Raw genomic sequence first — 22,543 nt, 5'->3', positions numbered from 1 at the left:
CTCTGCTAATGGCAGACAGAGAGTTTTGTCTGCTGCCTGGGCAGAACTCTCGAGCTTCCCCTCTGGGCCGCGGAGCCGGCCTCTGGAGCTTCACCCAGCCCCAGTCCTCTCCGAGATCTCCGGCAATCCCTTGCCACACCATGCAGGCAGTGGCAGCTGGGGGGCCGCCACACCCTCTGTGATTCTCTCTGGGACCCTCCGGGCACCGTGGACACCAGGCGGGACCTCCCGACCAATGGCGGGGTGAAACTCTTCCCACGGGCTCAGGTGTGTAACTCTAGAGTTTCCCTCTGTATTTAGGAGTAATTGCGGGGGGTTTAGGTAGGGCTCTGGTCACCTGTTTCCACCGTCTCTCCTCTGGTGTGTGCTTGCTCCTGCCCTAGGTGTGTGTTGATCTTCTGGAGGCATCCATTGGAAGAAAGCCGCTTGCAGGTACTAGGCTGTTCAGTCGGGGTCGGAGAGTTTTCACCTATGTCCACCTCCTCCCAGAGGGAAGTCCGTCCGCCTTCTGATGTACAGTCGCATGGGTCTCTCAGACGTCCTGAGATGCCCTCTCAAGAATGAAAATAATTTTTAAAACAACACAGAATCACACAAAAGAAAATTCAGATTTGAACTTCAAGTTAAAATATTTGGCCATGAGATTATCTAGTCATTTTAGAATAATTTGCTGACATAAGGATTAGGCTCAAAGAAATATAGGTATCCATGTACCAGAAAAAGAACTGAAATATAAAATGGTAGGTGGGCTGGAGCCAAGCAGCTCTGCTGATTTCTTTTTTGACCGTATATTGTATGACTTATTTATATGAAATGTCAAGAATAGGCAAACTTAAAATACAGAATACAGATTAGTGGTTGACAAGTACTAGTGAGTGTGAGAGATGGAATGTGAATGCTAATGGATACAGGAGTTCATTTGTTTTTGAAAAATTATTTTATTATTCTTTTTATTGCAGTAGCAGTGGTTTATAACATTATATAAATTTCAGGTGTACATTTTTATATATTTTTATTTCTGTGTAGATTACAACATATTCACCATCCAAAGTCTAATTACAATCCAGCACCACACACATGTGCCTATCATCCCTTTCTCCATCCTCCCTCCCTCCTTCCCCACTGGGGACCACCAATCCAATCTCTGTTTCTATGTGTTTGTTTCTCATTGTTTTTATCTTCTACTTATGAGTGAGATCATACAGTATTTGACTTTCTCCCTCTGACTTATTTCACTTAGTATAATAATGTCAAGGTCCATCCATGTTGTCACAAATGGCTGGATTTCATCATTTCTTATGGCTGAGTAGTATTCCATTGTGTCACATATTCTTTATCTATTCGCCCTTTGATGGATACCTAGGTTGCTTCCAAGTCTTGGCTCTTGTGAGTAATGTGATGAACAAAGGGGTGCATGTATCTTTATGCATTTGTCTTTTCAAATGGTTTGGATAAAAACCCAGCAGTGGATCATATGGTATATCTATTCTTAATTTCTGAGGAAAGTCCATACTGTTTTCCATAATGGCTGCACCAGTGTGTACTCCCACCAGCAGTGTACGAGAGCTCCTGTCTCTCCACATAAAACGCTGCTAAGACTGATGTCAAAGAGCATACTGCCTATGTTTTCTTCTAGAAGTTTCACAGTTTCAGGTCTTAAATTCAAGTCTTTAATCCATTTTGAGTTAATTTTTGTGTATGGTATAAGGTAATGGTCTACTTTCATTCTTTTCCATATGGCTGTCCAGTTTTCCCAACACCATTTTTTTATCTTTTATTTTTTCTTTTCATTTATTTGTTTATTTTAGGATGTACATCATAACATATTTCTAATTCTGTGTAGATTAAATCACCCAAAAACTAATTATAGTCCATCCCCTCACATGTAAGCTTAATCATCCCTTTTGCCCTCTCTCCTCCCCCCTTCCCTATGGTAACCACCAATCCAATCTCCAATGCTATGTATTTATTGTTGTTTTTATCGTCTACTTATGAGTGAGATCATACGGTAGTTGACTTTCTCTCTCTGACTTATTTCACTCAGCAGAATAACCTCAAGGTCCATCCATGTTGTCACAAATGGCCGGCTTTCATCATTTCTTACGGCTGAGTAGTATTCCATCATGTATAAATATCACATCTTAGATACCATTTTTAGATAGCAGCGACATCTCTATCTAACTAATGATATCAGAAAATTAGACTCTAACTTTAAGTGTGAAAACATAGTTTATATATGTGGGTATAAAATATATATTTATAGATACAGCTTAGCTCTTGTAAAATGCACTCAAAGAGGTTTCTTTCTAAGAGTTGCTGAATGTTTCTTGAACCTTAATCTTTATTCTATATATTTTATACAGCAGATTCCAATCCAAAATCTGCAAGCAATTTTGACTGTGATCAATATAGATGGATTTTATGATTTTATAAACACCATTTTCAATTTCAACACAATAGTTTCAGTGTCCATTTTTCTTTCACATTAGGCGATCATGCATTGAAATTATGGCTCTTTGTTTTTAATAGAATAATGAGAATTTATAATGTCACTGCCAAAGAATTAGTATGCTGTTCCATCTATCCTCTCACTAGAATGAGCGAGATTCCAACCATAATTTAATAGGTGAAGATGATGCTCTACGTTAATACTTAATTATAAACTTTCCTCGTGAATGAATTTAATATGTTCATTCATTTATCAGTTTATTTTACCACATGATAACTCTTTCCATATGAACTTTGATTTTTAATCAACAGAGTTCTTGATATAGTATTTGAAAAAAGCATGTGACAGGATGGCATTTGAAGGTCATCCATTCACTTCAACACACTAAATAATAGGAAAAATATTAAAAGCCATAGCTGGTCTCATAAAACAAGGGAAAGGTTTCCATGTGCCACAAAAATAACTCAAACAAAGAGTGAGCAGACAAAAGCCAAAGCTCCTATGGATTTACTTCTGTAATGAAGGAGTTACTCTCTCCAGGAAATGAGCATCCTGGAAGCTAGATGTCCTAGAAGAGATTAGATGCTTGAGGTCAAAGGAAAAAGTGGAGCTTCTATATTTGAGAAATGTAGGTGAACACGAACGTTGTGGACACTCTCTGGGCCCATGAATGTGGACTTGCAACAGCTGAAAGTTTCAGAAAAGCTGCAGGGAAGAACTTAACCAAGTTACCTTCTGGCGTGGTGACTGGATTTGTGATACAACATATCCAAGCAGCAGGAGATTCAAAACTACACTTAGGACTGGAGAACTGATTGGTGATTGGTGAAGCTGGTAGATGAGAAAACATGAGCCTATGGGTGAAAAGAGAGAGAGAGTGGAAATCCTTCCCACCCAAATAGAACCTGAAAATCAAAATGTACATAGGAAGAAAAATAATCCTGAAACAGATAATTACCATAATGAATGAACAGCACATGAGGAGGCCAGCGTGGCTGAAATAGAATGAAAGATGTGGAAAATAGTGAAGAGGAGGTAGTGTCAGCCTGACTACACAAAAGGCTACTGATAAGGGCAGAGGCAGGGTAGCCCAGCTGTGGTGGAATTTGAAAAAACCTCTCACAAGAATTTCTGTCTGTGCACAGTTTCATCACCAGCACCTAGAAAAGTGATTGACAAGAGTGTGCTCTCAATTAATATTTATTGAATGAATTAATAAAAATCAGATGTGTGTATTAGAATTCTAATGTGATTTAACACATTTATAAGGTAAGAGTAAAATATATCATTATTTTCAATAGATGGAGAAAAGAATTTGAAGAAAAAGCAATATCCTTCCATGATAATAAAAATAGTGAAGTAAGAATAGAAGAAACCACCTTAACTCAAAACAGAGCATTTCAGAAGTAATCTATATTAAATGAAATGCTCAATGGTAAAATATTTTAAAACCATTCTCTTTAAACTGAAGAAAATATAACAGATAGCAACTGACACTACTTTCATTAGAATAACACAGTGTAGGTCTGAGCTATTGAGAATACATGAACAAGTCACAATTAGAGATAAAATTAGCTCCTGGTAGAGAATGCCAAAGAATATATAGATAATTTATTAGAGAGAACAATAGAATGTAGCAAATTTGCTTGAACGAAAATCGCTATAAAAATATAAATTGCATGCTTTTACAAAGGAAAATTTATTTGGAAAGTGTGATTTCTAAAAGATATTTTTAACAAGCTCATCAGATAAATACTGGAAGAGATCTGAAAGCACGCTGTGGAAAAATCTATAACATTTTACTGAAGGGCGCAAAATAAGAACTAAAAATGGAGAAATATTCTCATTTTGAATAGACATACACGGCATCATAGATATGTCAATTTTCCTCTAATATCTTTATATATTGAAGGCAAGTACTGGGATTTTATTGTATTTGGCAGGCTGATTTTAAAATTTATACGAAAGAGAAATGGAGAAAGAAGATTTGACTTGACAAATAAAAACAAAGTGTAGCACTTGCCTTACAAGACATATTATGGAACAATAGTAACTAAAATGATAAGGTTATGTAAAAGACAGAAAAACCATACCAATAAAACCCTTATCTATATGGAGATTTTTTTAGGACGGAGGAGGCATTGAATACTGTAAGACAAAGTGGCATTACAGGGAAAGAAGAGTGCAATTAAGTTAATTTTTCAGTTAATAATTCAGTTTAATTTTCAGTTAATAATTTCAGTGCTGAAATTATTGTATTCATATCAGAGAAACTAAAATTTGATTGTATCTCAAAGCATACTAAAAAATCATTCCAAAGTAACAAACCCTTAAGCCTGAAAGACGAAACGATTAAGTGTTTTGAAAACAATATAGGAAAACATCCTTATCATGTTGGAGGGTAAGTATTCCTTAAATAATATGATCACAGTACAAAAAAGAAAAGAGTGAGAAGTTCAACTACTTTAAATAAGATAATAATGGCTTAATATCCTGAAAATATAATGAACTCCCACAACTCAACAACAAAAAGCACAAAATACAATTTAAAATGGGAAAATGACTTGCATAGACTTTCCTCAAAAAAGAAAACTAGAATTCATTACAAAGGAGTGTGTGTGCATGTGTGCAAGGTATGTGGAATGAAGGTGAACATGAAGAGGTAGAGAGAACTGGGTGGTGTACACTTGGCCTAAAAAGGTCAGGGATTAGCCGTCATGAATTTCTCTTTTCTATTGTCTTGGTCTTTAAGGATTTGCAGTGCCCAGGGGTCAGAATGACACTAAAAATATTTGTTTAATGAGGCACCTTGGATATTGATCTCCAAGGGATATAGAGACTATAAAGAGTCAGCCTGTGCAACCTCATTCAACAGCCCTTGCCTGGTCAAGAGCAAGCACAACTGAGGCTCCATCCAGGGATGATCTGCCTTGGCCAGGAGCCCATTGCCTCACTTGATGCTTCCTTCATTCTTAAAGGTATATCTTCTGTCTTTAAAGTCCAGGTAAAATATCAAGCATCATTCCAAAGTGATGACAGTCAGGTAACTTGAAGCCCCTGAGTTAACGCTTTGGTGATGAGGATAGCTGTTTTACTACAAATTCATTTATGTGTAGAAATGAGGAGAATACACACATGAAATGATCAGAACCAAGCTTCCATGGGACTGAAGCCTAACTGTCTTTTGTTGACAAGTTCTCATGTACATATGTACGAATATACAACCAGCTTTCAATCTGCTAGTCTACTATTTTTGGTAAAAAATGGCAGAACCAATTTTCCTCCTGAGCAGAAATCTTCCCCTTAGCAACCATAATGACCATTCTAAAACTTCCTGACTTTGTAGTGAATTCTTGTTTTATCATGAAGAAGGGGTTTGGTTAGCTTTTCCTTTCATTTTCAGTCCTGGTTCTTGACACACTGCTATATGGAGGAGGGTTTGTATTATCCCTGTAGCTGGGCTGTGAAAACACAGGGGCAAGAGTGGAGACACAGAGACATAGCCAGCTGCCTTCCGAGTACACCTGTTTCTCTTTATAAAATTATCAGGTATTTTATGTAAGAACAACACAGAGAGTATCATAAATAAAAACATATGACCACCCTTCAACTCATTCCAGAGTTCACAAATGTTGACATTCTGCTATATCAGCTTCAAGTCTTTTTTATAAGGCAACAAAATAATATGCGTACAGAGGGCACCTCTTTTGTATCCCTCTCAGCTCTTGTTTTCTCCTTGCTAAAGACAGCACCATGTAGAATGTGATGGTATCCCCCGAATGGCTTTATATTTTATGTGTATTCATAGGCATATATGGGATGAAAGGCATAACCATAATACCTATCATGTAAGGAACAGAGAAGTAAAACATGAGGTAAGAAATAGTGGACGCTCTTCAGTAATTAAAATTAATAAAGCAGGATTAAATATATCAACAATAAAGAAGAAATAAATTACATAAGAATGCCAAATGTAAATGACATGAACTCTATGGTTTTATTTATATAAAGCTTTCAAAATACAAAACAATGCAATTGTTTAAGGAACAATAATATTAATTATAGTAAAAATTGTACAGGAGTAATATATATGAAGTTCATGTAGTGGTTCCCCTGAGGAAGGAAAAGAAGGAAGAAATTGCAGATACATGACGTAGGTGCTTCCTACATACCGGTATTATTTATTGCAATAAGATATGTAGAATGAAGATAGTGAAGAGTGTGAATTTTATACTGTTGACTAGCAGATACCAGTACTTCATTGTTATCTCTGAATTTTTTTGGCTTGAATAATCTATAACGAAAATAAATGTACACAGATTCGTTTTTATTATGGATTATTACTTGCAAGGGTTCCAGATATATTTAAAATTTTCTAATGATGTGTACTTTATGTAATTTGAAAATATTTCTCATAGGTTTCCATTATTTTTATTGTAACATATATCTAATTCATTTTATTACTTTATTTTAATTGTTATATATTTCGTCATGTGTCCATTTCAAATGAATATTAATATCCTTAATGTTTCTTTCATTCCTTTTCTACATAATGTAGGTTCCCAGATAGAGTTTCAATGCAGAAACTCTCCCCTGAAATTTGCAGTTAACATCCAGGGATGTTCTCTCTTTCTATTTTCTTTCTTCAACTAGCCTCACTCCATTGTTTTCTTCTGAGGAGTGAAACGTGCCAGGAGATTTCCTCATGGTGGAAAAAAAGGAAATGTCGGTATGAGGGTCCCGTATGCTGAGTGCTGTGCTGGATGCCTTTCTTCCATTCATTTTTCATCTTTGCAACAACTCCATAAGGTTTTATGACTGTTCCCATTATACAAATGAAGACACCAGGATTCCATACAGGTGAATAATTTTCCCCTTCACAGAGGATGTGCTGGTCTGGATTAAATGCAGGGTTTGAATCTAAGTTAATACATCAATAATAAAGACTGTCATAGCCACTTCTGTCTGCTCCAGGTGATGGAGAACCACTGCTTTACATGGACACTCCTGTTAGGACACCTGATTATCTTGTAAGTCAAATAAGTCTGTCTTATTTTGTAATTCTCTGTCTTCCAAGGACCAAAAATTACTGCTATGTTAATCTATTTTTTTAATTTAATTTATTTTTTCTATTGCTTTTCATTCTTTCTCTCACTTACCTGTTTCTTTTAAATGATATGCCATCTATCATCTGAGGAGAATAAGTCCCCTTAGGACAAAACAGAGAATGCCATTTACATTTACAAAGCTTCTCCTAGAATTAATTGTTAATGTAGATGAATAGCATTTCCATGCTGGAGTCTTATGAGCTCCTAGCTTATAAGCAGCATTTTCAAATTTTTGCTCAGGTGCAGAGAATATATTTGGATGGGTGCCGTGCACCTACCACACAATACTTCATGGGTAGAGGTGGAGATTCCTTACAGGGAAGTGAAAAGATTTGGGGCATTGGGATGAAATATTACAATTTTAAAGAGGAATTATGAAATATGATTGTTGCATCAGGAATGCTAATTCTGTTACACAGAGGCATTAAAAATGATTGGTCAAGAGAGTCATCTCAGCCTTCAGATGATCTGAGCTTAGACCTAGTCTGTGCTGTGAACTAACCATGTACTTTGTATCCATGATGTTACCTTATCTTACCTAAGTTTCCCTGTGGATAAATGTAGTGACTGTATACGCTAACTCATTTATAATTTGACAAGCTCTTTGGATGTTTCTGAGGCATACCAAATTGGGGACCAGACTCTACAAGAAAGTTTTATAAGTTCGTTCTAGTCTTTCTGTTTGTTTGAGGGTAAGGAATATTTCTGAAGGAAAGATCATGTCTTATTCTTTGTTTCAATCTCAGCACTTGGCACAAGGTGGGATACAGAGCTGGTGATAAATAAAAAGAAGGATCAGAAAAGGAAGTGGATGGAAGAGGAAGTGTGAAAAATAATGGAGAGAGAAATCAGCGGAGGAAGAGATTAGAATATTCTCATGGGTTCACAATATAGAGGGTTTTTTTTTCTTTTTATTCAAGCATTGGCTCTTAAGCTTTAGCACATTTCAAATTAATCTGGAGGGTTTGTTAAAACAGGCTGGTGGTCCTTATCCCAGAATTTATGAGCAGTAAGTCAAGTAGTACCAAGAATTTGCCTTTCTAAATAGCTCCCAGTTGATGCTTTTGCTGGCCATCTGGGGACCATTAATTTCATTTTCCTTTCACCCTAACTTTTTCATCAGATTTATCAACAACATGGAACCCAGAAATCACACAGATGTTTCAGAATTCCTTCTCCTGGGATTGACAGATGATCCAGAAATTCAGTCCTTCTTATTCTGCCTGTTCCTGTCCATGTATCTGGTCACCATCTTGGGAAACCTGCTCATCATCCTTACTGTCAGCTCTGACTCCCACCTCCACACCCCAATGTATTTCTTTCTCTCCAATCTATCTTTTACTGATATCTGCATAAGCACAACTACAATTCCAAAGATGGTGCTGAACATACAAGCCCATAATCAGGGCATCACTTATGTAGGTTGCCTCACTCAGATTGGCTTTGTCTTGGTGTTTGGTGGATATGAGAATTTTCTCCTTGTAGCAATGGCCTATGACCGCTATGTGGCCATTTGTCAGCCACTGCTGTACACGGTCATCATGAACCCCCAACTCTGCGGCCTGTTGATTCTACTGTCTCTGTTTCTTAGCATTGTGGTTGCCTTGCTCCATAGTGTGATGGTGTTTCAGCTGTCGTTTTGCAAGGACCTGGAAATCCCTCACTTCTTCTGTGAACTTGCTCAGGTCCTCAAGCTTGCTTGTTCTGATACACTCATCAATAACATCATAATAAATTTTGTGACTGGCCTATTTGGTGGTATTTCTCTCTCTGGGATCATTTTCTCTTATACTCAAATTGTCTCTTCCATTTTGAGAATGCCATCAGCAGAGGGGAAGCTTAAAGCTTTTTCCACCTGTGGTTCTCACTTCTTAGTTGTTTCCTTATTCTATGGGACTGTTTTTGGAGTGTATCTTAGTTCTGCAGTTACTGCATCTTCCAGGAAGACTGCGGTGGCTTCAATGATGTACATTGTTCTTCCCCAAATGATGAATCCCTTCATCTACAGCCTGAGGAACAGGGACATGAAGAGAGCCTTGAGAAAATTTATCAGTGGAATATCTTCTTTTCTGATATTGTTTCATCTACTTAGAGCTAGGGTTTCTAGAATGAAGCAAAGTGATAGGAATCCTAGGTGAGCCATAATGCTTGATTCCTCCGTCACCAAATTCTTCTAAAATGGCTAGATAACATAATGGCCAAGTTAATACTAAGTTAGCTTTGAAACCTTATTTTATTTTTGTTTAGGTCTATGATGTCTGACACATGATTTCAATTCTCTAAACTCAATTTCATTGCTCAGATTCTATAGTGGCAGAGCCTGAGGGAAATTTTCTAGATTTTAGTGATTTTTTTTGGATCACTCTCAGAAGAAGGAAAGTTGCAGAAGGTGAACTGGACAGGGACAGTAATGAAGCAAGGCTCATATCTAGAGACTAAATTCCACCTTATCCCATGGTAACGCCATGTCAATTTCATCCTGGAATTAGGCCTATAGTGAAGTAAGGGAACAGACCTTATACACACTTTTTTAGTAATTAATTAGATTGTTCACTGGTAAATCATATCCCTCTGAAGAACATTAGCATCTGCCATAGCTTCATTGTCTATGAAACTTTCCTAATTAGATTTTCTCAGTCGTTTGAGATGATTGGGAGATATTTAAACTTCATCAGTGAGAAACCCTTCAATTTTAATAAGAAAAAGAGTCTCCTACTTTAATATGCCCAAACAATGAAGAGAGTTATTTTTCATTAAAAGGATTTCAGAGGTAAAGAAGGTATAGGAACAGGGGAATAGGGATTTATTTAATCCTCCATGTGTTGTTTTGTCCTAGGACTGGCTGTCCCCAGAGTTACCAATTGGTGGCGCCAGATGGAGATGTCATACCAGAAAATAATTCCCAGACAGAACTCTGATCATTCTTCTTTGTGTCAGATAATTATGAATTTCCCATGGAGTCAACCAGAAGATATCTCTGTAGTAGATGAATAGGGGCCCTCAAAATGATTTGTCTATATCCTATTTCCCCTAAATTATTAATAATATATGATTAAATGAGTGAATGTTGCTTAGTTGAAATTAGAGTCTTTGTAGAAGACAAGCTTGTCTTAGATTATCTGAGTAGGCTGTAAATATAATCATATGTATCCTTGTAAGATAGACAGAAGTGGAAATGACACAGAGAAAAGGAAGAAGCAATGTAACCATGGTGACAGTAATTGGATTGATACAGCCAGTATTTGATTTCCAGTATTTGATCATTTTTCCCAGCTTTATTAAGATATGATTGACATATAAAATTGTATATGATTAAGGTGCACAACATATTGGATTGGTACATTTATATATTGCAGAATGATTTCCTCTATAACATTAGCTAAAACCTCCATACTATCACATAATTGCTATTTCTTTTTAGAGTTGAGAACATTTAAAATCTACTCTCTAAGAAATATTCAAGAGTATGACACAAACTTATTAGCTATAATCATCTTAAATATTAGGTACACAGGACTAAATCTTATAACTGGAAATTTTGTACCCCTTAATCAACATCTTCCTATTTCCTCCACATCCCACCGCATGGTAACCACCACTTTACTCTCTGCTTGAGTTTGGCTTTTTAGATTCCACATGTAAATGATTTCACACAGTATTTGTCTTTCTTTGACTTATTTCAGTTAGCAAAATGCTTTCAGTTTCATCCAAGTTGCCACAAATGGCAGGATTTCTTTCTTTCTCATGGCTGAATAATATTCTATTGTATGTATATAGCACTTATTCTTTATCCATTCATGCATTGACAAGCTTGACAGACACTTAGATTGTTTCCAAAACCAGGTTATTGTGAATAATGCTGTAATGAACATGGGAATGAAGATATTTCTGCGGGATCCGTATTTCAATTCCTTTCGATATATACACAGATTGCTGGATCACACGGCATATTGTCATAAAGAAACTGTCCAATGCTTCTTCGGTCTTCAATAAAACACAATAAAATTTTCATATAGCTGAAGTTTTAGTTGCTACTATTTTTATGTCTGTTCCAGAATCATACCATTTTAGTTTCTATAGCTCCATAATATCTTGATATTTGATAAGGCAAGTAACTTCATTTTGTTCCTATTTGCCCTCAACTCAAATAACCTTTCTCCATTGCTCTCACATACGAGTTTCAGAACCAGCTTCGCAAATACAATAAAATCCCAGATTTAACTTAAATCTATGAAGCTATTTGAGGAAAACTGACTACTCTATCATATTGTGTATGTCTATCCAAAATTAGATATTCTTTCAATTTTTAGATGTTCTTTAGTGTCTTTCAGTAAAATATGATAGATTTTCCCACCATATGCTTTCATATATTTTCTTAGAATTCTTTCCAGATTCAGGTGTTGTAAGTGCTGATGATGAAACTGTGAATAAAGAGAGAGAAATCCTGGTCCTCAGAGAGTGTTCATCCATGAAAAGAGAGGCAGGTGCTATAAAAGAGAGATAAGTGTGGGGGACATTGTGATGTATCACCCCCATCTTTTCAGGAAGAAATTAATTATTACCCATCTTCTAGGAGTGCCACTGACAGCCCTTCAATGTCAGCCTCTTCTGGGGCGACGTCTCAGATGAGAGCCACTGCACCTAAGGCTACTCCCCCTTCCCAGAATAAAAGCAAATATAAGAAAAAGTGTAGGTGGATAATGTAAATCAAGTTAGTGTAGTGGTTTCCACATGGAAGGAAAAAATCAAAATTGTACAAATATGTGATGTGGGGTCATCAATAATACTTATTATTTATTTCAATGAGAATACCTAAGAAAAGGAAGGAGAAGAGTGTGAATTTGATAGGGTTGACTGGTGGGTATCCAGTCCTTCATTATTATTCTCTATGCTTTTTTATATACTTGCATTCATAATAAAAATAAATATACTCAGGTAGGTTAAAATATCTTAAATTTCACATGCTGTAGACCTTGTATCAAACAATATTTTCTATTCTGGGATTTCATTGCTTGAATTGATCCACGTATCTAATTTATTTTATTACTTAATTCATTTTAGTTGCTTTATGTTCACAACAAATGAGTATTGATATCATTGATCTTTTCTTACTTTTTCTTATATATGATTAAGATCCCCGAAATTTGCAATTATCATGTAAGGGAAGCTCTCTCTTTCTCTCCTCTTTCCTCAAGTTGCCCCGCAATGCTACTTCCCTCCTAGGAGTAAAACGTGCCGGTTGCTATTGTTCATGGCAGAAAAAAAAATCACAATAGAACTGTCACATTGAGGTTCCCATATGCTGAGCACTGTGCTGGCTGCTTTAAGCCCATTCCCTTCTCATCATTGCAACAAGCTCACAAAGTTTTATGATAGCCCCCAATATACAAACAAGAACACTGAGCTTCTCATACAGTTAAATAGATTTTGCATTCACAAACCAAGTGCTGGTGCCTGCATTCAATTCAGACTGTCTGAGGCAAAGTGTTAACCAAATGGCTGATCCTCTGATGGCCACTTCTGTGTCCCTCAGAGGGAAAACCAGGGCTGCACAGGGACATGCCTGTTAGGATTCCTGGTGCTTGTGTTATCTTACAAGTCTCTGTCTTCCAAAGAACAATAAATTGCTGCTGTTTTTATCTCTCTTATTAGGATACAATCCATTTCATCTTTTCTTCAATTCAGTTTGGACTTTTGTTTCTTTGTTTTTGATCACTTATCACCTTAGGGGAAGAACATACTTAAAGATGAGACAAATTATGTAATTTTATTCTTACATTTCTGATTGTTTAAAGCTGTAGGATATTTCTGAAGAAATAAAACTGCATCTTCTTTATTTCATTCTCAGGACTTGCCCATGTGTTATAAAGTCATTGCTCAATAAAATTTTGGATGATTGAATGAGTAAAGGGAAGAGGAGGAAGGAGATAAAAGGATGGAGGGAGAAATAAGCAGAGAGAAATATTTGAATATTCACTTGGATTCACAATACAGAAGAGCGTTTTTCTAGAGCAGTGGTTCTCAAAGTTTAGTGTGTGTAAGAATCCTCTGGAAAGCTTGTTAAAACAAATTGCTGGTCATTAATTCTGGAGCTTTTATCATCAGTGAGTCTGGACTAGGGCCCAAGAATTGGCATTTCGAACAACTTCCCAGGTACTGCTGGTGTGGCTTCAGGAACCATACATTTTATTTTCTTGTCACCCAATGTTTTCCATCAGATTCAAAGACAACATGGAACCCAGAAACCAAACAGATATTTCAGAATTCCTTCTCCTGGGATTGACATATGATCTAGAACTGCAGCATCTTATCTTCTACCTGTTCTTGTCCATATACCTGGTCACCATCCTGGGAAGACTGTTCATCATCCTGGCTGTCATCTATGACTCCCACCTCTACACCACATTTATTTCTTTCTCTACAATCGGTCCTTTAATTACTTCTGTTTAAGCACAAGCACAATCCTAAAGATGCTGGTGAAAATCCAAGTACAGAATCAAAGCATCAGTTACATAGGCCACCTCACCCAGGTTTTCTTTGTCCTGGTTTTTGTTGGTTTTGAAAATTGTCTCCTTGCGGCAATGGCCTATGATCACCATGTGGCCATTTGTAACCCCCGATGTACATAGTCATCATGAACCTCAGCGTCTGTTGACTGTTGATTCTACTCTCTTTGGGCATTAATGTTGTGAATGCCTTTCTCCACAGTCCAATGGCTTTTCAGCTGTCTTTTTGCACTGACTTGGAAATCCTCCACTTCTATCAATTTGCTTGGGTCATCGAGCTTGTCTATTCTGATTACTTCATCAATAGCCTCCTGGATAATTTTATGGATAGTGTTCTGAGTATATTCTCTCTCTGGGAACGTTTAATCTTGTATTCCAAAGATCACTTTTCTTTTGAGAATACCAACAACGGTAGAAAATATAAAGCCTTTTCCACCTGTGAATCTCATCTCTTAGTTGTCACCTTATTATATGGTACAGGATTGGGACTGTACATTAGTTCTACAGTTATTGTCACTTTCAAGAAGGCTGCAGCGGCTTCAGTGATGTACACTGTGGTTCCTCAAATGGTAAACCCTTCATCTACAGCCTGAGGAACAGGAATATGAAGGGAGCCTTGAGATAAGTAATCAGTAGGAGAAGTTTTCTTTAATGATTTTGTCATCATATTTGGGTCAGGTTTCTAGAATATTTCAAAGTGAAAGGTGTTATGGTGTCCAAGCATACCTAACTCTTCTATCATGAAGGTTTTCTAAAATGACTAGATAACATTATGACTAAGTGCACTCCAACTTGGCCTTGAAATCTGGTTTTAGTCTTTGTCTAACTCTGTTTAACAAATGATTTCACATGTCTAACTTCAGTTTTTTGCATCATGTCCATAGAAGAAGAACCTAAGCCCTGGAATCTTGTTAGAGTGGTTTTGGGTGATGGAATTCTCAGAACAAAGTAGGAAAAAGTAGATAGGGAAGGGAAAGGATTCAAAGAAGGCCATGGTTATAGTAGCGACCAACTTCCACCTTATCCAACAGTTAGGACCATGTGAATTTTACCCCAGGCTTAGGCCTTCTGTGAGGCAAAGGAGCTAACCATTCTCATCCCAACATAATAATTACTGAGAGTTGTCTTTATTAAAGTGTATCCCTCCAGAGAAATATCAGAATCTACCATACTCAGTTTCATCATCAGTGACATTGGTACAAAGTTATTATCTCAGTGGTTTGAGACGATTTTGAAATCTGTAAACTTCAAGCTGAAGAAGTCTTCATTTCTAATAAGAAAAAGAAATCCTGACTCTAATATTCTCAAACAAGAAAGATAATTATTTTTCATTCCAGGTACTGCAGAGGTATGGAATGCATGAGGATAAAAGATTATAGATGCGTTCAGTCCTTCTTGAGGTTGATTTGCCCTAGGACTGGTTGCGGCAGCAGTTGCAGGTATCTGATTCAGCCCTGATGCTCAGAGACTAAAATCTGACTGTCCTTCCCTGGGTCATTAGACATTTGACCTTTCCATGGCATAATCCCTAATATATCCCTTAGTCTCATAACTTAGAATAGGATCATATGTCTCTTCTTAATATGACTACTAGTGTTGGGAAAACTGGTTAGTATGAAAGCCTTAAATTGACCATCTAGGGTTAATTCCTGTTGGCCCATGACTCTCATAAGCGCTACAAACAATATATTGCCTGCCATAGAGTGGTACTCAGTAACATTTAACAGGTATTGCAGTATTCCAAATCTTGCTTGGACTCATAAGTCTTGTAATCCTTTTGTGCTCACATATTTCTACCACCTGCTTCTGAATTATATATTTTTCCCTTTATTGTAATATCTATCAGCAGCGTTTTTGGGTCTGAGTAGTAAAATCAAATCACCACTTAAGGAGTTGGCAGGGTAATGATTGTTAATGTTTTTTCTATGATACCTTATTTGCTTTGATTCCTTCTCATTGATTAATTGACATGAATGCATCTAAGTTTTACTTATTTGTTTAGTGTCCTCATCTTGATTTTTTTTCTTATTCATCTCTGGTGGGGTATACAAAGAGAAACATGGTAGAATAAAATTAATGGAATGACTTAAGGCTTAAAGAGTAGCTGCATAATTAGGGTTCTTATGCAACACTTCATAATGTCTTTTTTTGAAGAAAATGCTATTTCTTTGGTGGAAATGTTGAGTGTAAAATAGACAGTAGAAAAGAGATGCTGGTAGGATTAGGGGCCATCACCTTTTCCACAAGTACAAAATGCGGCCCATCAAACAGAAACATCTTTCTCGATGTGTGCGTGAGGGGATAACGATGTAGTTCTCTTAGGAGGTTCAACAGGGTGCCGTTTATCAGAGTGGAGACGATGCATTGTGTCAGCACTACAACTGGAGGACAGCTCCTTCCCTGCTACCCATGGTGTCTTCTAGTGCAGTTTTACCAACTGATATTCACAGAACACCTGCACAGTTGGATCACCTGAGGCCATTGTTCATACTGCAGATTTCCAAATCTCACCTGAAAACTACTGACTGAATCTCTAGGAGACATCCAAAGGATGAATTTTATAAATAAGCATTTTATGAGTTTCTGATGCATATTGAAATATGAGAAACATGTTTTAATTATTAAAAGAATATGAGAGAATGTACTCGTATCTTGGAATATGAAAGTCCTTACCTCGATTTTACTTTTTAAAATATCATGGATATGAAGTGGTGTATAAAACGTATCTAGAGTTTTTAAAGGGCAGTAAATGGCGAAAATACATATGCCTATTATCAGGTAAGAATAAAGCATAGAAAATGATAGAAGAGTGTCCCAGTCACATTACATCTCTCTACCAGGGATAATCATTAGCCTGAATTCTGTATTTATCGTTCATTTTGATGTTCTATTAGGTTGAATACTATGAAATTGCCAGTATTTGATATGTTTGCTCTATACACTGGCATTTTAATAAGATTCATCACGATTCTTTTTTCACCCCTGAAAGCGTCCCTATACAATTTATTAATTATATATATATATATATATTTTAAATTTGCTTGTTTTTGAATTTGTTAAAAGTTAATCTCCATATATGAATTCTGTGCTTTGCTTATTTTTTGCATCATCATGCTTTTGGGATTTAAATATATTGCTGGATGTATCACTAATAATTCACTTTCTGTGCCATATAATTTTGTGTATGGTTGTATTACACAATAGTTATTTTTTTTACGTGGATGGAAATTTTGGTCGCTAATTTTCTGCTATTATGACTATAGCTGTTTGAATAATCTCATACATGTCTCCTGGTAGAAATGAGGGAAAATTTCACATTAGGAGTGAAGTTTTGGGGTATAACGGAGTGCCAAAACTCCTTTGAGTAGTTCCAAAGAGTTTTCTTAAGTGGCTCTACCAGTTTTCATCCTCTAGATGTTTCTTCAGATCCAAATCATCTTCAACATGTTTTCATTTACCCTGGCAACCTTGTAGGTGTAAAACATCATTTAAACAGTTTACATTTCTCTGAGTCAGACAGAGAAAGACAAATACCATGTGATTTCACTTATATGTGGAATGTGAAAAGCAAAACAAAGAGGCCAGCCCAGTGACATAGTAGTAAAGTTCATGCACTCTGTTTCAGTGGCCCAGGGCTTGCAGATTTGGATCCTGGGTGCGGACCTAGCACCACTTGTCAAGTCATGCTTTGGTGGCATCCCACGTAAAATAAAGGAAGATTGGCACAGATTTTAGCTTAGCAACCACCTTACTCAAGCAAAAATAGGAAGATTAACAACAGATGTTAGCTCAGCAACAATCTTCTTCAAAATAAATGTCAATAAATAAATAGCAAAACAAATGAACAAGACAGAAACATACTTATACATACTGAGAACAAACTGGTGGTTGCCAAAGGGAAGGAGTGTGGGGGTTTGGGCAAATAAGTGAAAGGGATTAAGAGTTACAAACTTCCAATTAGAAAATAAAAGAGCCATGGGGATGTAATACATAGTATAGGGAATATAGTGACTAATATTCTAACAACTTTATAGGGGGACCGATGGTAACTAGGCTTATCACAATGATTATTTCACAATGTTTATAAATATCAAATCACTGGGTGGTACACCTGAAACTGACATAATGTTGTATGTAAAAATACTTCAATAAAAATAAAGAAAGAAATTACAATCCTTTTATTGTGAGATTGAGAGTCTTCTCACAAATTACGAGACATTTATTTTTCCCCTTTCACAAAATATCTGTTTATGGTATTTCTTCTATTGAGCTGACTTTTTTCCCTTTTACTTCATAACAGTTTTTTAACCTAATTGGAATAATAACCCTTTGTTATATTCCTTAAAATTTATTTAATGTGTATGTGGTTTGCCTTGCATGTCATTTGTAATGTGTTTCGGATGAACATAAATGCTTAGGTTTAATAGAGCTGAATTTGTCAATATTTTCTTTAGTGGTTTATTCTCAATAGGTCTTGTTTCTGTAGCCCATAATTACCTCAAAATAAAACATTTATACTTTTCCCTTGTACATTTCAGGAATGAACCCACAAGGAGTTTAATTTTGGCTTAATAAGAGATAGGAATCCAAATTCATGTTATGTCCCTAAACCATTTTGTTTGTTCATCCATTCTTTGTATCTCCACTACTTCAATAATTAAACTGTCCATTTACATCTTGGTTTTGATTTGGGCTCTCCTTTCTGATCAATGTCTATTGTATCTGTCCTTTTCTTAACAATTGCATTATAATAGTCAGATAAAGTAAAATATGTTGTTATATCAAAAAAACCCCAAATCTTAGGGTTACATCCTCAAAGGTATGATGTATTCCAGGTTGACTGCTACTCTGATAATTTCTAATTTCCTGCAACAATACTGATAACCAAGAACCATAATTTCAACCCATGCTCCATTGAGAAAAAATATAATTTGAAATTGATATTAAAAGGGAGACAGTTGGTAATGAAATTCTATAAAGAGGATACATGCCTCTTATATTTGAGTAAAAAGAATATATTAGAAACATAATATGCACAAGCAGAATCAAGCTTCAATGAGGTATACCTAAAATTAGCCCCTAGTGTTTGCATTTTTAGGGTACATTCATATATTATTGCATGTATTTATATAGGTAATATATATGTACTCACATAAAGAAACTGTATTTATGATCTTACATAAAGACCTTATCAGTCTTCCAGATATTGTTGTTAGGACATGGTTGCCTTTAAGCATACCTTCAAAAGGAAGACTAGAACCCAGTCATAGAGGGAAGGTGTGTTGAGGTGTGCAAGATACTTGGAATGGATGCTGGTCAAGAAAGGTGTAGGGAATAAGATGGAATACATTTGCTCTCTCAAGGTGGGAGAATCACAAAAGCAAAGTTCTTGCTCTCTCAGCCTTGCTCCACAAGGACTTCTGCTGCCCTGTGATCACATGAGAGTAGAAGTTTGACTAATGAGGAGCTTTGGATATTGAACACCCAGGGGAAACAGACTGCAGTTATCTGCCTGTGGCCATCACACTTAACAGCCATGCCCAGGTCATTATGCAACACAACTGGACCTAGTCCCATGGGGCATCATTTCTGCACAGGAGCCCAGTATTTCGCTGTCTTTATGCATTCCCTGAGAACAGAGCTTCTATTTTTCTCCTTCACATCCCGGGAAGACTGGAATTTCATTCCTTAGTGTTGACACTCAGGTAATCTGAAGTCCTCCAGTTTTTGTTTTGCAAATAGGGGCAAGTCTTATTTACAAGTCCAACCAGGGGCAGCTGAGGGGAGTCCATGTGGAAGATGAGCAGAACTAGGTCACCTTTGAGGTGCCTGTTGAATGATCTACCATCATCTTCTGAACTTATTTGCTTGTATCTTTGTACCAATACTTGAGTATCTCTCATTCTAATAATCTCCTACTCTGATTCCAAAGTCTTGGGACCTTTTCCATTCTCCAAAGCAATCTGGTCTTGCTCTATTTTGAAGAATGTTTTAGAATTCCCTAGCATTTTCTTTAATTTCTTTGGTAGTGGGCAGAGGGACATGACCAACTTATCTTTTCCATTCCACTCCTGGCTCATGATTCCAATTTCTAGAAGAGATCTGTGGTTTTGACACTGTCTCCTGGTTATGAGTATTCTGAGAGAGAGAAAATGGAGAATGAGGCACATCCCAAAAGTACACCCTAGTCTACCTGTTTCTCTACAGTAACGTATGAAATATTTTAAAAGGCAGGAAAGCAAGGAATTATAAAACAGATAAGCTTGTGTCATTGCTTCCAGAAGTAGTAAATGTTGATATTTGCTATTAGAGTTGTTTTCTTAAAGTAAGAAAATAACATGAATAAATATAAAACACTTTTTATGTTTCCCTCCATTCCCAGAAGCAACTACAGTCTTGAATTTGGTTGTTTTCTATGTGTTATTTAAAATTGTTTTACCCACTATGTGTGTGTGTGTGTGTAAAAGGCAGTAATGAGAATACCTCTCAGTCGGAGAAGGGACTTGTTCCCTTTCTTGTTAAATAAATTGTGATGTAATAAAACGTTAGAATAAGGTAAGGCAGTTAAAGTTAATGAGCCAGATGGAAAAACGTACTAAGACATTAAATGTATTATTTTCAAAAAACAAATGAAAAATGCCATATTTGATAGGTAGTGATTAAAATTCAAAACAAGAACATAGTTTATGAATAGAATCATACTCAGTTACTACAACCACAGGGGAATAATGCATACCAAGTTCAGTAAAGTGGTTCTTTGAAAGAGGAAAAGTGATTGAGGATTCAGAAAAATAAATATGTATTATGCTATTTCTTTGAAAATATCTGATAAAAATATGGCAATTAACTTTAGTTTAGTGGTGCTTGGTGGTGAATACCCAGGATGTTATTGCTTTCTCTGTACTTTTTTATGCCTGAAAAATCTCATACAAAAATTAAAGTTTTATCGTTATTTTAGACATTTAAATTTTACCATGATTAGATATCTTGTTAGGCAATTTACTTTGCTCTTGGAAGATTTTATCATTTGTGCTCATCCATCTACATCTAATTTATTTATTTTGTTTGCTATACATTTTATATTTCCTTGAGAAATGAACATTAATCAATAATGGCTGTTTGTATTGTTCACTCCTCCTGTTTCTCTGCATAAACGTGATTCCCAGCAGGAGATTCAGCACATCCATTCTTCCCTGAAATCTACAGTTGTCACACTAAAGATGTTCTTTCTTTCTTCACTCTTCCTGCACCTTGCCCTACCCATCACTTCCCTTCTGTAATTAACCATGTCAGGTGGTGCACTTGTGTCCATGGCAGTAATAAATCATGATAGGAAATATAAAGAGTGTCTCATATATCAAACACTGTGCTTAGTAATTTTGTCTACTTATTATTCATCCTTGCAACATTCCCATGAGGTTTTGTCGTGGTTCCCATAATCCAAATGAGGAGACTGAGTCTTCTCACACAGTTGAAAATCCCTTCTTGTTTAACAAAGCAAGTGTAGTTTGAATTAAGTTCAGGTGTGCCTGAGTTAAAATCTTGATTGATATGTTAAGATTACTTGTTTTCATTAACCTAAGGACCCGTATTTTTCTCTCTGGTGAAGCAGAGTTTACCTAGAGACATCTGTTCCAATCATTCATGTCATAATCTAAATTACTGGTTAATAACAATAGTTGGCAGAGACATTGATCAACCAAGGACATAGCAAATTAGCTCTTTCCTATTTTGGATGACCATATGACTATATTCTCAGGAACTTATCATAACACAGAAAGGGGAGTGTCCTGGAGTTGTTCCTGGTATACAAACTAAGGATTTCTTTGGGAGCCAGTAACCAGCTTGCCTAACAGAAACACAGGTGGGATGATCTGAACTTACATGGTTGATTTTCAGTTTTCTATTCCTAACGTTATCGGTTTATTATACAACAGAGACAGAGGTGTCAAAAAGATAAAATCGATAGGCAATCAATCGAACAGCTGAGTAGCAAGGGATTAATTATTTCCTTAACCTAATAAACAAGAGAGAAATGAAGGAAGGGACAGATCTCGACAGGTTGCCTTGAAAGGGAGAAAAGAACAGGAAAAACAGATTTAGAAGTAATTACCTATTAATAAGATAATTACGACTCTTGTTAGTTTAAAATTTAATTAATTTAAATCTGTATGTTGTATTTTTATTGCTTTGCTTGTAAAAACATGATTGGAAATTAAACAGAAAAGAGTGTGCACGTATTTATTTCATACACTGCTGTGGGGGGGTATGTATTTGTGCTGAGAAAAGTAAGTAATTTCCAAAATAAGGTATCATTTTCTCATCCAATAGTTGTGACCATCTTAATTCACAAGTACTTCATACTCATCAGGTGCTGGGCTCTGATTTATATTGATCAAATTTTTTAAGTCCCTCAACTATCAATGCATTTCAAGTATCTAGATATACCATTCTCAATTCTCTTTTTCCCTCTTTGGCTA

At 36.2% G+C, this 22,543-nt stretch overlaps 1 protein-coding gene across 1 annotated transcript; it reads left to right on the top strand.

Annotated features, from left to right (window-relative positions):
• Window positions 1-8,693: 8,693 nt before the first annotated feature.
• On the top strand, window positions 8,694-9,695 carry LOC106823664 (olfactory receptor 7G1-like). Its single transcript, XM_014829485.2, has one exon. It carries the CDS (start codon window positions 8,694-8,696, stop codon window positions 9,693-9,695), a length of 1,002 nt encoding a protein of 333 aa, XP_014684971.1.
• Window positions 9,696-22,543: the final 12,848 nt, after the last annotated feature.

This window comes from Equus asinus, chromosome 20, assembly GCF_041296235.1.
Source record: "Equus asinus isolate D_3611 breed Donkey chromosome 20, EquAss-T2T_v2, whole genome shotgun sequence".
Classification (NCBI taxonomy): domain Eukaryota; kingdom Metazoa; phylum Chordata; class Mammalia; order Perissodactyla; family Equidae; genus Equus; species Equus asinus.
This window is presented reverse-complemented; position numbering and strand designations above follow the sequence as displayed.